Source organism: Leuciscus leuciscus (assembly GCF_965113295.1).
Source record: "Leuciscus leuciscus genome assembly, chromosome: 15".
Classification (NCBI taxonomy): domain Eukaryota; kingdom Metazoa; phylum Chordata; class Actinopteri; order Cypriniformes; family Leuciscidae; genus Leuciscus; species Leuciscus leuciscus.
Window position 1 is genome coordinate 7,171,866 of NC_138739.1, and position 16,384 is coordinate 7,188,249.

General features: G+C 38.2%; 2 protein-coding genes across 2 annotated transcripts in view; both read right to left on the reverse strand.

Annotated features, from left to right (window-relative positions):
• The window catches only part of LOC309476037 (uncharacterized protein), a 76,132-nt gene that overhangs the window by 36,601 nt on the left and 23,147 nt on the right, over window positions 1-16,384 (reverse strand). The gene's annotated exons all lie outside the window — the stretch shown is intronic.
• LOC309474887 (cysteinyl leukotriene receptor 2-like) lies at window positions 8,221-10,566 on the reverse strand (the record flags this gene model as incomplete). The annotated part of the gene is made up of 2 exons (XM_082137506.1): window positions 8,221-9,191; window positions 10,560-10,566. 2 exons carry the CDS (start codon window positions 10,564-10,566, stop codon window positions 8,221-8,223), a joined length of 978 nt encoding a protein of 325 aa, XP_081993632.1.

Below are 16,384 nucleotides of genomic sequence, written 5' to 3' on the forward strand. Positions count from 1 at the left end.
GTAAACATAACTTAAACATTACTAATTAAAGCTACTAATAAATGTTTGTAAATTTACTAGCCTTTTCTGAGTGAAAAAAGTTAGCAAGCTTTTTTCAAGTAAATACTACTCCAAATTTTTTACAGTGTGGCGTGAGCATCTCAGCTGTGTGGCGTGTCCGTTTTTATTTCGGCACCCATGTTAAAGGGGTGGTAAAACACGAATTCACTTTTCTAACTTTAGTTAGTGTGTAGTGTTGCTGTTTGAGCATAAACAACATCTGCAAAGTTACAACTTTCAAAGTTTAAAGCAAAGGGAGATATTTGCTTTTAAAGAAATCAATTTCTAAGAACTACACAAAACGGCCAGTAGGGACTACACGACATTCCTGCGGGCTTGCTGACATCACTAAGCCCAATATTTACATAAACCCCTCCTCCGATGAAGGATTCGCACAACGGCTAGTCCTGAAAGATGGAGCAGTTCCAACTTTAAAAACAGAAACTGTTTACGGGCCACAACCTGTAAGTATGATTTATTTTTCATCGTTGTGTTTTCCTGTAAATAGTTCGTATTGTTAATTGTACGTGGTAGCAAGGAAGTAAACGAAGGACAACGCTGTTTGGCTCCACAAACCAGTTTGTTAAATGCTAACGTAGTGCTGGGCGGTAAACCGGTTCAAACCGAAAACCGGTTTATATTTTCGTTACGATATTGATTTTTAATAAACCGCCATACCGGTGTATTTAATTATACAACGTTCGGAACGAACGTTACGCTGCGCCGCGCGACACTGTTTCAGACGGACCCTTTACAATGTTGCACTTCTAAGCAGCGACGAGTGAGGGTAAACAAACAGCAGTGCTCTGTTACGTTACAGGGACGATGGATGCTGAAGAATTAGTAGAACACGACACAGAAGAACTTGTGTCAAAAAGAGGAGCCGGGTCTGTTGTTTGGAGGTTTTTTGGTTTCCAAAAATCCGACGTCGACCAAACTGCTGCTAAAATTCTCGCCAAAGGCGGCAACACGAGCAATTTGAATTTGCGCCAGCACCTTAGCCGCAAACACGTCTTGGAATATCAAGAACACTTTATATTTATTTTATATGTTTGTTCTGGTTTCGAAGCAATACTTTTGAAGGAATAACTAATGCAAGTTGCATAATTTTGTTTTACTACTTTTTTTTTTATAGACCTCAAAAGCAATGCAAGACAAGTTTTCTTTTTATATTTACTTGAATGCACGTAATGTTCCTGGGCTTGTACTTGAACTAGCAAAAGTATTCCAAGTTGTTCTAATTGTGTTGTTCAAAATAAAATATAAAAATAAAAGTTCTGTATTTTGACTGCAATTGTCTTTGCATTCTGATTCCTCACTTCATTAGAATCATGAATGGCTCTTATTTGTAAACAACAGCATAATTTTCTGGGGCCATGCAAATCTGTATTACTAGTGTGGAATTATTCTACAATATTCACTAATGACAGTAAAATAGACCATCCTAAGTCAATTTACTGCAGTAATTCCTCTCTCAACCAGTAGAAAATGCATTGAACACCTGACTATGCAAAAAAAAAAAACGTCATAAACCGTAAACCGGCATAATTTTGAAAAAAACCGTGATATCAATTTTTGGTCAAACCGCCCAGCACTATGCTAACGTTAATTCATACTCATCTGACAAACACATACAAACTTCTGTTTAATATCACCAGCGCAGCGAAATTGGAATGTTCGTGGTTGTTGTCGTTTATGTGATCAGTGTAAATTATTCTTTGATTATAGCTTTTATGTATTGTTTATCTACATGCTTGTTTATCTACAGGCATGCTAAACATGGTTTTGTGTTTGATTTGGCTACTGTTGTAAAGCCAATGTTTTGTGTTCGTATTGGATTAATAGTTCAGGCGACAGATATTTAGCTACAATCGTTCTAAATATACAAAAGTAACAGTGTCATATAGCGATCTGCAGTCTTACAAAACATACCTTTCTGAAACGTCTTTTAACAGCCGTTCTTGAACAGTTTCTGCTCGATCCTCTCCACTAACATTCTCTGGGTCTGATTCGGGCTCAAACTGGTATGGCAATATTGACACCGTTGTTTACTGAAGCACAAACTACCGGTAAAGATAAGGGGGCGTGACGTTTCCGAACAACTTTCTTGGCGGTTAGCGAATCACAACACACTGGGCCAGCTAACCAATCTGAGCCCATTGCGTATTTTGAGGAGGGGGGGGGGGGGGGCTTCATAGAATGCGGAAATCATCCAACCGTTTTTACAAGGAGGGACAGAGCAGTGTAGAATAATGGTTAAATATATGAAAAATAAAGCGAATTTTTAAAAACGAAGCATGAACACATGTTACAGTGCACCCCACAAACACAATCAAGCCTTCGAAAAAAGGCGTTTTACCACCCCTTTAACAGGTTAGAGCTTGCACACTGCCTGCGTGACACGCGCATCTCAGGTGCGGCTCGAAAACGCGTGCATGCTAGAAATAGAACCGACGCCTATTTTTCATGCGACACGCAAGCGTGTTGGAAGCGTTTCCAGGCAAAATAGAATAGGAAAAGATGTTTATATGTCATTTTGACACGAATACATATTAATAAATGTCATTTTGATGTTTGAAAGTGTCTAGGTTTTGACATAAATGCAAATATAAATGTAATTTAAAAAAATATTATCGATTTTCAAATACTGCACCTGTCAATACAGAACGAAATATTCTATAGCCTATTTTGCCGTCAACACTGCCGACGTTGTCTTTGCTGCTATATATTTATGTTTAACATGAAGTATAGGCCTTCCACAACTCTCTCCCCATATGTCCAATATATCACCAATGAGGCTTATCATATGTCACCTAGCAGCAGCAGCGCCGCGTCAGACACGTTTCTGGTGTGCAAAGACATGGAAAACGCCACGCAGCTGACACGCAACAGAAACGCCACGCTCACGCCACGCAGCCACTGTGTCACCAGCCTTGATGCTAAGCCCTCAGTACCGAGCCGAGCAGTTCCCACGTTTTATGTCTCAGGCGAACTTGTTTTGTCAACATTCCGTTGACTGGAAGCGCAAAAATACATGCACTGACCACCTGTTATCCAAAAGCAATGTGAAGAACAAGGAGAAGAGTACAATGATAACGCTATTAAGGCCACCACGTCCCTACAGACGTGCATTACTGCTGCTGCATTCAACTTGGCTGTTACATGATGACAAAGTCAACTTTAATTTCATAACTCAGGGAGTAGGCCCTACTTGCTGTATTTTGCCTTGTTTTTGATGCACTTTAATGTACAGTATGGAAAAGATGATTCTTATAAATTTGGTCCTATTTTTTTACTTGAAAGAAAAAGCTAATGGAGCACTTTTATTTAAACTTATATAAACGAACATAATTTATTTTACTGGACAGTATAAAGCTCATTACCATTCATATTTTGTTGTTACTGAAAAGTACTGAGTAAATGTGATGTTTACTCGATGAGTGATGAAATATATGACATCAATAAATTTAAGGTCATTCCTATTTTATTTGTGTACATTTTAATCATTAACATTAAAAGCACTGTTTTTACGACTAAAATAACAGTAAAGGGTAAAAAAAATAAAAATAAGAAAAAAAAAAAATTCCCAAAAAATTTAAACGGAAAAAAAGGAATTTGCAAAAATAAAAATGGAAAAAACAGAATTTGGGAAAAAATAAAACGGATTTTATAGGGCCCTACTATAGCCTGAAAGGTCTGATTTACGCACTGTAACAAAAGTCATTATTTTGTTGTTTTTTTCAGAATGACATTTGAGTTTATGATTTTAATGTTTTTTTTTTTTTGTGGCAGACTAAAGACTAATGACAGACTGTTGATCTTTGAATAAAAATATGTTTGGTTCAGGTTTTAAATTCATTATCTTTTATTACAGGCTATGTAGTCTTATATCATAGTAGGCCTACTCATGCTCAGGCCCTTCATGACAACTGTTAGGGGGGTGATTATATTAAGCCTTAAAGTTCTGCATAATTAAGGGCGTGGCCACTTGAGGGACAGGTTGATTGCCGCTGCTGTCACTACTAGCCGTTTGTCTGCTGTTAGCCGTCATGTCACCTCAGCTAATTCCAGTTGCTGAACTTGGCATCTCTGCAGTGTTTGTGCTTTTTTCGGGATTATTTCATACAGTTTAATACACGCATTATACCTTCACCCACGCCGTTGGATTCCGTCGTTGTCGAGTATCGAGAGAACAACCAGCGCTGTATTTCAGTTGTTCTCCTCTGTGAACATGCACTAATGGATGCCTGACAATTTTGTTGCTTTTTGGAGTTCAGATTTAAAAACGTCTATAGATATAGAGACTACACTCGTTCTGCGGTACCGTTGCTCTCACAGAACAGATAGACTATATGCTTATTTCACTTTTTAGTGTTAAATAAAAAGTACCGCCAGATGAAATCCTGCAAGTGTCAGTGCTTTCTCACAGTTCATGCAATAGATGCACACTGCACACCCTTGAATGAGCGCGGATTTCTAGTGAATTTACTTGAACTTCTGAGCTAATATCTTTGGTTTAACCCATTTGTGACGCGCTGCCAAGATGGCGACGGCTGGCTCCGCCCACTTTAGGCTTCAAAAACACTCTTCAGAAACCTACGGGTGACATCACGGACACTACGTCCATATTTTTTTGCAGTCTATGTGAAATACAAGTATGGCAAGCGTACACTATGATCCTGTATTCTAACAATTACAAGGCTCAGAAAAATACATTCGAAAGATTAAGTCTAAATATTCCCAGATTTGAGTGAACCAAGTCTCCAAAAAGACAAAAAATAAATAAAAAATCCTCTGAACCACTGAGCGCCTCATGCTGGATGTACTGTTGATCTATAAAAAAAATAATGTAGGCTACAACTGTAATGTTGCAGGGCCGGCTCAGGAGACTCGGCTGACAGATTAACTGATGTGGTGAGATCTGGTATTTATCTCATCCTCCTGATTAACCACTAGTATCACAGTTGCTAGGTAGTCTTTTACTGTCAGGTCAGAACAGGATTAAATCCTCACTAGCTTGTTTAATTTATACCAGTAAATCTAGGTGTATTCCCTACACTCTCGTGAAACAATAATGATCATATGGATCAAATTCATGCTTACCCTCCTGCAGAATCGTTCCTGGAACCTTTGTTGTCCTTGGTCTTGCAAACATTATTATAATGCTCTGTCTATCGCTAATAGAACTGTCTTTGTAAGCTGAAGTGAAACATAACAGTGTTTGTCTTTATGAAATAAAAATTTATTTAAACAAAAGATAAAATACTGGTTACATAAGGATTAATATTTCTAGCAAATCATCAAAAAGTTACAGGTTATAAAACTTCAGCTTATCCGATCTCAACAGGGCAGTCCTGAATGAGTGGATATTACACAGGCTAATTACCTTATATGCAGTTCAAGAAATAGAAGTAAAAATAACTTGTTCTCATCTGAGGTCTTCAAGTTAAGATAATACAGCAGAGCAATATAAGCAAAAAAGAATATCAGTTAATAAACTGAGCTAGAAGATAACTAATTTATCCCCAGGGATGCACACGACATCAAAATCAAAAATGCAACAACTTAAAATCAAAGAATCAATCATATATACGGAACTGGGTTACATTGTTCCTATGCAATTTTTTATTTATTTTTTCCAGAGGAAATAAATCTTGTGATATCAACCTTCTATTGCATCAGTCGAGGGGATTTTTGGTGACAACACAGTTTATCAGAAATGGACTTGCGTCCTTTCTGTCCTCTGCACTTTGGGCTTCTTCGTAAGTGTGTACGCGCGTGCATATGTATCTGGAAGTGTGTTTGTAGGTCCAAAATTTCTATTAAAATTCAAATAGTCCACAACACTGTTAAACAGGATAAAGAACAGGAGAGTCTCGTCTGGTCTTTCACAGCTCCTCTGCTGATATTTTTAATTTTACAACCAGTTAAATTCAGTTTCACACAATTGCTTTTAAAGCTTTTAAAGTCTGTCTTCTATCACTGTGTCAACAACATAATAATAAATCATCTTTTGTCACTCTTTTGCCTCCTTTCTTCATTTCACATTCTTTAGTTAACTTGACTTCTTATAAACAGCAATATTAATATTGACCAACACCAAGATAGCCTAATTAGAGTGAATTTACTAATAATATTCAAATGCGTTTATGTGTATTTCATGCTGTACTTGCTTCTTAAAGGTAATATTCAATCATATATTTCCACCAAAGGAGTGGATTTATAATGAATGCACAGATTCACTTTCCTCAGAGTCTGATCACGTGACTAGTACGCGATCACAGAGTGAGCTTCCACGAGATATTTAACGCCATCTATTAACTCTTCAACACGAACAAATAAACATTTGTAACCCAAAAATGAAAAAAATAGAACACTGTAGTTAAAAATAATGATGGAGCATATTAAATCATTTTCTTCATGTTAGCGTGAACATCATAAATCAAGAAAAAAAGATTTGTCCTCAAACTGCTTCACCAATAACAGTTTACATTTGCTGTACATTGTTATAGTGTAATCACGGATCCATTTTTAATGGTTTTTCTATTAATTCTCCCGTGTTTTTACCTGTAAAGCAGGGTAAAGTCAGAAGAGCAGGAGAGTCGCGTCTGGTCTGTCTCCTCTGCTGATATGAGGACGCATGCGCAGTGCGCGATTCTCTCTCTCTCTCTCTCTCTCTCTCTCTCTCTCTCTCTCTCTCTACAGTACATTGTGTTATATTACCTTGGCATTAAACACTGACGTGACGTGAGGTTGTTTCTAATACAGATGCTGAGCTGAGGGAGTGACGGTGAATTAAACATCTTTCTCTCTTCTGACTCAATCTAATCAATCTCTCTATATTTTTCTCTTTTTTAGAAAAGTCGTGAAAACTATGTATTGTTGGTGGGTTTATGTGTGTATGTGTTTTACTCCAGAAAATCTGGCAGAGGCACAACATAATTTAATAATAATTTAAAAAAAATAAAAAATGTTTGAAGAGTGGTAGAAGAAGAGTATTATTATTAAATAAAAACTATTTATTATTATATTATTTCATATCATTGATATTATTTAAATAAACTATTTAACTCAATGTAAATATTTACCATTTTTAAATAATGCTGAAATATTACATAAAGTTGTATTTTCCTCCAGGGGGCGCTCGACATAATAAATGTAATAAAACACGGAGAGACTCTTGAACCTCAGAGTGGGAAAACTTTAACAGTAGACTTTAAAGACTTTATCGTTGGAGGAAATGGAGCACTGATGAGACCCAAATATTTTGGAGAGAACTCATTATTTACTTACAAAGAAAAGCTGTGATTCCTGTTAACTTTGAAGTAGTTGATGTTATACTAAAATGTTTTTCATTTGATGGTGATAAAAAAATCTTTTGTTTATATTTGATTTAATTATTATGATTGGCCGACACTATATTCATAAAGTCAAATGGACACATTTGGAATGAAAAAATGTCAAATTTTGAACAATTTAAAATTGCCTCAGGCGTGACAGGTGTCTGAAATCACTATCAAATCACATTGACCAGCGACAGCCCGTGAATCATTAACGTGAATTATTAACGTGCGACCTGCAAGTATAAAGGGGCGCCTTGCAAACATGACGAATCACCTTATCGTCTGAAGGGACTGTTTGGTAGGCAGGCCCCGAGGCATGGCAAGGAGACGCAGTGTCTCGTTCCCTGTTTCGCAGGGAACATAGGTTACAGTCGTAACCTGAGACGTTCCCTTTCGAAAGGGAACTCGCACTGCGTCGAATCACGCTAAGGGAGTGATATACCCACATCGATTCCTTGAATTTGAGACTTATCTAACCTATTATGAACCTAGACTTATCTAATGCCCAACATCTTTAAACATTTTAGTCTCACAGTTGAGAAGTGGAAGGAATTTGCTTATTCATGACAACAATAGACATCTATTCTTCACACTCCGATTTCTTCTTCTGTTCTTTACTACTGCAAATCATTATATACTTTCCTTTGTCAGTCATCAGTGCTTTTTGCAGAGTCAGAAAATTTGCATTGCTTTTCAGGCACGCAGACTTTAGGCTTCTTTTTGCTCATGACCTGACAGGATCTGTCTAAGGAGCATGGCAGTCTTGGTGTACAGCAGTGAAGCTTTGGGTTCTTGTCCTCTGACAAGTTTCGGATTGGCTCCGGCGTCGAAAAGATGGCTAGAAACCACTGATCGAACTTTGCGTTACTCGACCTGACGCTTTATGGACTGACTTGCGGAAGGTCTTTCCAGCGAAGTAGTACAACAAGGGATTGAAGCAACTGTTGGATGCCGCCATGCACAGCGAGATGACCAGAACTTTCAGGAGGTACTCTCTGACCTGGCAGTCCTGCTTCGAAACCATGGCATGAAGATGGACCGTGCGAATGATGTGATATGGTAGGAAACACAGCAGGAACGTGCTGAGGACAACCACGATCAAATACACAGAGCGTCGGCGGGTGATCCGCTTTTGATCCCGGATTTTCCGCCCTTTGACGAGTTTGTAGAAGATGCAGCCGTAGCAGACCAGTATTATAATAAACGGTATGACAAATCCAAACGAAACCCCCACATAGTTCAAGATAAATATGCGCTTCCATGACGTGATTTTCCCGGCTTCAAAGCAGATAATCTTATCCTCCCGTTTTAAAGTACCTGACATGAGGAACGGCGTTGACAAGAAGGCCACAAATATCCAGATCGCAAAGCATGATAGACTGGCTCGCTGCACCGTGGCCACGGTCTTGTGGCGAATGGGGTGAAGCACGGCAAAGTACCGTAGTACACTAAGGCCAGTAAGGAACAATACGCTTGTGTACAGGTTCACGTAAAAGGAAAATACACACCAGCGGCAAAACCAGTCTGGGAAGACCCAATGACCGCCCCTGAAGTAGTAGACCACGCGGAAGGGCATAGTCAAGGAGAAGCTAGCATCTGAAATGGCCAAGTTGGTCATAAAAACCGTGCTGGCAGACTTCTTAGGGGTGAAACGCAGGAACACATTCAAAGCCACGAAGTTGCTGATGAATCCAATAGGGAATACAACGCTGTACGTGATAATATATGCCATATATTTGAAGTCGTCGCTGTTCCTACGTGTCTGGATGATGCATGCATGTTCTTGGGTGGCGTTGAGCTGAAATAGAGCTGGAGACAAAAATAGAATTAGTTAGATATAGGCTTTAAGCATGCAAAATTATGCTTGCTTCTGTTTTTACGAGTTAAAAGAACAAATAATAATGATAATAATAAATTGTTAAAATCTACATCAACAAACTCTATCGAGCCAAGAGGCCAATCTGCACTGGTCAAGCATCTTTTGGCTACGCAAATTTGCAGGTCATTCAACTTCAGCTGTTGTAGCAAATTTTAATAAAAACTCTTCTTTGCATGTGTTTGCGATTATACTCTGAATGTATGTGAGTCTAGTGAGGCCGCACCAAAAAGACAATCAACAATAGCTCACTAAACCAGGAAAAACACAGGTTTAAAAACTCCCCTCGGCTTTCCAGGTTAAAAAATGTATATTGCCATGGAGGTTTGATATACAGACAGCAGGGTTGTGTTTCTTAAAATGCAAAGTATAATATGCTTTATTTTATCTAAAACTATTTTAAACAAAACATTTCTAGTTTTGTATAATTTTTATGCACACAGTTTTATATTTAATAATTTATATTAATATTTTATTTAAAAATATATATATTTGAATACATTTGAATAAAGAAATAAATATTGAATGTTATGTAATGTTATTTGTCATGTCCGTATTATTTTTCAACTACCCAAATATCGTTATTTTATCAAGAGGTCTGTTGTTTCCAGTTCTCCAATCCATAGTTCATGCAAAACATATGCAAAATAATATTCAGTGGGTGAAGTGAAAACTGTTGCACACTAACAATATTCAAATGACAGCTGAATTCATAGACACCTGCAAAACAAAACATGAACTGTTTTTCTGAATAAAGAAAGGCATTGTTAATTATTAATATGCTCATTAATCCAATGTTCTGGAAGTAACTAAACAGATCTGGTATTGTCAAAGTAAATGGACTAATACACTAAAGCTGATTAAACTGGAATAACTCATGGAACAAGTTTGCCCACAAGTCTTATTAAAAGTACCAAAGGTATTATCATATTTTATACATACCATGGTAATTCCTTACAAAAAAAAGGTAATGTGAAGAGGATGCCATGGTACAGAGATGGTAGATGATACTTTATATACCATGGTACTTAAATAGTAGCCTATTTATGTTAGGCTACTTGAAGGTAGTTCCAAGAATATCATGGTACTACCATAGTGCAAGTCCAAAATAACGTTTTTCGACATATTCTTGGATTATTTACAATTTCAAAAAGTAATAAATAATATGGTATTATTTGTATCCTGTAAATAAATACCATTATAAATTAATTTCAGAACTATCTATATAGAATACATCCACTGACATTAACATGTAAAACCCAATGTGACTCGTATGAGGCTGTGACTGGAGTTTTACTCACCTGTCATTCTCTTTTACCATCATTCTCCTCATCATCAGCGGACTGATGAATCCGTGTGAGTCAAGATTTTTGTATTGAGAGCGTTATGTAAAAAAATGTCTCGAGTCCCACGCTTGTGTTGCCGTCGCTAGACTACCTCGACAGAAACCACTGTCACAGGTTGGGCTGCGGTTTTAAATAGCCATCTAGATCAGCAAATTCATGAGAAACTCTACAATCAGTCAAATCATCATTTAACAGTTTTGATGTGTTTTACTGATTATTTCATGTCATCTGAGCTTCACCACTTTGAGCTCCAGTCGGCCACAACGCCCACTAGATCTGATAGATAGTGTTATTTTCACAAGTGCCTCATAAAGTTCTCACGGACTAGAGAAGTTAAAAACATCTTAAAGTAACAGTTTGATCTTGTCATGAGATCCTGTGAGTGTTTGGCTCTGCTCTCTCCTGTAACTCTCTTCAGGACGTTTGTTGCTCATTTCTGATCAAATTTCTCGATTGTTTCTCAATAAATGTGCCATATGTAGAATTTTAAACCTACAATTTATTACTTATTCTTATTATATTATTTATTTTATTTATGCAAGTTTTTGTGCACTAAAACTTTATTTGACAGTCTACATTTTTGATGACCTATTTTGTGTATTTAATATTTAACGTATACATATTTTTATTTTTTTAATACAAGTGCACTGATTGGAGGGGCTTGTGTTGTTCAAATAAATGTTTAATTAAAGCAATTTTCTTTATTACTTTTTATTAATGGTAAGATTTTATGAGGTGGAGAAAAAAAAGAAGAAAAAAAGGAAAATCGTCCAAACATATCAGCCAAAAAAAAAAAAATCAGCATCATATATCAGCCATCGGCTGCCCCAATTTCTAAATATCGGCATCGGCCAGAGAAAAACCCATATCGGTCGACCTCTACTTAAACAGAAGTTGGCTTCACCGTCACAGGGCTAGAGATTCACAGCTTGAGGTGGAGGATCAAGATCTGATAGGACAAGAAAGGACCAAGATACATAAACTATTGTGTCCAAAAAGAAATTCTGTTCACCATATAAAAGTAATATGTTCATGAAGAAATTGTTTAGTGAGAAAGCAAACGATCCTCCAGCTGAACAGCAAAAGCAATCAGACAGAACTAGTCGAGTCAGTGACAGAAGATACTGAGCAAACAACTCCTGATAACATGTCAATTCAGGGTGAGCCACAAGGTGGCGCTCTGCTGAAATTGATCAAATATACATCAAATCTGTTTTCCTCCAGGGAGCGCTGGACATAATAAATGTAATAAAACATGGAGAGACTCTTTAACCTCAGAAGTCAAGTCAAGTCAAGTATATTTGTATAGCGCTTTTCACAATACAGATTGTATCAAAGCAGCTTCACAGTATTAAATTAAAATAATACAACAAGAGTGACAAAACTATTGATAAATTCAATATCACATTTGTAATCGTGCTAATGTTCAGGAAAACAACTCTCTTGCTCATGTGATATTGCTTAACTTGGGCTTTTGACCAGTATAAAAAGACATGAAAACTAAAAAAATATTTTATCCTCATATCCTGACTTTAGTGGTCATTCTAACTATATTATAATAGGCTAAAGCTGTGAAAGCGTGTACTCACTATTTATTTTATTTTATTTTTTACAGTGTGGTCTTTCACCGATCCTCTGCTGATATTTTTTAATTTTACAACCAGTTAAATTCATTTACACACAATTGCTTTGTCTGTGTCTCTATTCTATGACAGTGTCAACAACATAAAAATAAATCATCCTTTGTCACTCTTTTGCCTCCTTTCTTCATTTGACCTTCTTTAGTTATTAACATTTGAGCAGACTTCTTATAAACAGCATATATTAATATTGAACAACACCACGAGAATGAATGTGTATTAACTCATAGTACACAATGTAATTATGTGTTCTCCAATTTGTACTTGTTTCATAAAGCTAATTCACTCTTATTTCCCGCATAATGGATGCACAGATACACAGATTGACTAGTAAGCCGCCAAACGCGATCACAGAGGGTGCTTTTCAATATCCCTCCTCGTCTCCTCCGTCCTCCATCCTATGACCCGGAAACCGATCGAGCTCAGCCATCTTGAAGGACATCTCAATTCTCTAATTGCACCGCGAGGAGTCTAGGATCGAGGAGTTAGGCCGGTGACACACTGGATGCGTGGCGTGAGCGTGGCGTTTCTGTTGCGTGTCAGCTGCGTGGCAGCTGCGTCGCGTTTTCCATGTCTTTGCACACCAGAAGCGTGTCTGACGCGGCGCTGCTGCTAGGTGACATATTGGTGATATATTTGACACATGGGGAGAGAGTTGTGGAAGGCCTATACTTCATGTTAAACATACATATATAGCAGCAGAGACAACGTCGGCAGTGTTGACGGCAATATAGACTATAGAATATTTCGTTCTGTATTGACAGGTGCAGTATTTGAAAATCGATAATATTTTTTTAAATTGCATTTATATTTGCATTTATGTCAAACCCTAGACACTTTCAAACATCAAAATGACATTTATTAATATGTATTCGTGTCAAAATGTCATATAAACATCTTTTCCTATTCAATTTTGCTTGGAAACGCTTCCAAGACGCTTGCGTGTCGCGTGAAAAATAGGCGTCGGTTCTATTTCTAGCATGCACGCGTTTTCCGCGCGGCTCGAGCCGCGCCTGAGACGCGCGTGTCACGCACGCAGTGTGCAAGCTCTAACCTGTTAACATGGGAGCCGAAATAAAAACGGACACGCCACGCAGCTGAGACGCTTACGCCACGCATCCAGTGTGTCACCGGCCTTAAGCCGCTTGTCCACCAGCGTCCGATCAATTTTTGTTCCGACGCGACGCCTGTGTAGTTTTCGCTGCTTTTCGCGCCGGGAAAAATGTAAAAAAAAATATGAAACCATAGCAACGGCCATACACAAATTCTCGCCGCCGAGTTTCCATTGGCTGCTGCCCCGCGTTTTGACGCTCTCATTTGCATAAAGTATCCACCGAGATACTTTTTTGCAGCGCCGCTGTTGACCAAATCGACGCGACGCGACCCATCATGCTTTGCGGGGGCGTTTTTGCTGCCTGACGTAGTTCCATAGGAAATGAATGGGCTTTGGCGTCGCGTCAGAAATCGAGACGCTGGTGGACAAGCGGCTTTAGGAGGCTTCCTGAGGAGTCATGAGCACAGGTGTATCCTATGCGGAAGAGTTTTATCGACTTAAACGTGACGCACGTCTAAATTCTCCTCCCCCTTCACATCGGTCACAATCATTTTAATTTATACTTTACCTTTGCAGTTTATATAAACCACACATCTCACATTTCAACAGGGTATCTTGCTTTATTATTATTTATTATGAATTTCTTAAATAAACAAACTTCAACAACATAAGGGCAGATCCTTTGAGCGCTGCTGATGACGCGATGAAGTGACGCTTGAGTGATCAAGTATTCCAATGTTTTAAAAAAAGTTACATTCGATTCCTCCGTCCTCGCGTCTTTTCCTTGCAGCCTTCCCTCGCATCCTACAGGGGGCGGAGCTGAGACGCGAGGAAAGGAAGCGAGGAAAGGAAACGAGGATGCACAAATAAGAAATGAGAAGCACCCAGAGTGAGCTTCCAAGAGATCTTTAACGCCATCTATTGACTCTTTAACACGAACATATTAGTCTCGCATAGCCAGACCTTCAGACTGACAGCAGAAGGTCTGGACTCTATCGCAGCATTTCTTGGCCAAGGACCGCCCAAGAGGACGTTTGACTGACATGTAACACAACCAATCACAGTTTGTTTTGTACCGCGTCATATTTAGGGGCGTGACAATATAATGTTGATGTCCCTACAATAACAGACCGGCGTGCATCTAATAAATTATTCATTCAAGAACCTTGTGCAAGTTTACTGCATCAATGGAGCCGCGAACTTCACATACTTTTGAAAATACAGCGTTTAGTTGATCGTGGTAAGCGCTCATTGTCTCAGTTGTAAAAACAACGGCTTTCTTCTTCCACGAGGGGTTTTGGCGTCATGACATTTGTTTCCCGGCGGACCGAAAATAAACGCGACACTCGCGCCCCCCGGAAATCCGATAAAATTCAACCAATCAGATGACGACTTCGACATTCCTGAAGTGTTTCCAGTTAAGTGTACCATATGCATCAGACGTTTAGCCAATGTTCCGTGGGCGTGACGTCTGAGGCTGAGACTACGAACATATAAACATTTTGACATCAGAAATCAAGAAAAACGGCACGACCTCGAACTGGTTCACCAATAACAGTTTACATTCACTGGACATTGTAATAGAACTCCATTTTATAGAATAGATTTTTTTAACAAATTTTTATAACAATTCCTGTGTTTTTACCTGTAAAGCAGGATAAAGTCAGAAGAGCAGGAGAGTCGCGTCTGGTCTGCCACAGCTCCTCTGCTGATATGAGGACGCATGCGCGATTCTCTCTCTCTCTCTCTCTCTCTCTCTCTCTCTCTCTCTCTCTCTCTCTCTCTCTCTCTACATTGTGTTATATTACCTTGGCATTAAACACTGCTGTGAGAGTGTTTATATTACAGATGCTGAGGGAGTGACGGTGAATTAAACATCTTTCTCTCTTCTGACTCAATCTAATCAATCTCTCTATATTTTTCTCTGTTTTTGGAAAGTCGTGAAAACAATGTATTGTTGGTGGGTTTATGTGTGTATGTGTTTTACTCCACAAAATCTGGCAGAGGCTTAACATAATTTAATAAAAAAAATAATGTTTGAAGAGTGGTAGAAGAAGAGTATTATTATTAAATAAAAAATATTTATTATTATATTATTTCATATCATTGATGTTATTTAAATAAACTATTTAACTCAATGTAAATATTTACCATTTTTAAATTTTTAAACCAATAATGTTTTAATAATGTAAAGCTGTAAACAGTGTGTGGCGCACTGCTGAAATATTACATAAAGTTGTATTTTCCTCCAGGGGGCGCTGGACATAATAAATGTAATAAAACATGGAGAGACTCTTGAACCTCAGAGTGGTAAAATTTCATTGATAACTGTAAGCAAATACATATACAAATACCTATACAAAAATATGTAAATATCCGTTGTGCAACAATCAGTGTAACAGTCAATGAGGGTAACGTGGAGTGAAGTGGTTAGTGTCTCATGTGTTGTTCAGGAGACTAATGGCTTGTGGATAAAAACTAAGTCTTTTTGTCCTTGATTTCACACGTCTGTATCGTCTCCCAGACGGCAGGAGTGTGAAGAGGTTGTGTTGTGGATGTTTATTGTCCCTGATGATGTTGTGGGCCGTCCTGATGACCCTGGAGCTGTAAATATCCTGAAGTGATGGGAAGGCTACTCCACAAATGAACTGTGCCTAGTGAAATTAACTAGTTGCTTTTATCACACGCTGGAGAGCTTCCCTATCCTGAACACTGCAGCTTCTAAACCACACTGTGATCGAACTGTCAATCACACTTTCAAATGATCATCTGTAAAATTACTGAGGATTTCGGTTGCCTGACAAATTTCCTCAGCCTTCTCAAGAAGTTCAGTCGCTGTTGGCGTTTCCTCAGGATCTGCTGAGTGTTGTGATCCTTGCTGATGTAGGTATTACTCATAATCTATGTTATTGTTATGTCTATGTCATCAACTATGTTATTTACTCATAAAGCACTTTAAAACTGCACCTAGTGTTGTGGACCTCAGTTACACAGTGAGGTTGTGGTCAACTGATGGGTCTGTAGGAGATACAAGGATCTCCATCTTTGCACGGCTGACCTGTAGATGATGCTCCTTCATCCAGGCA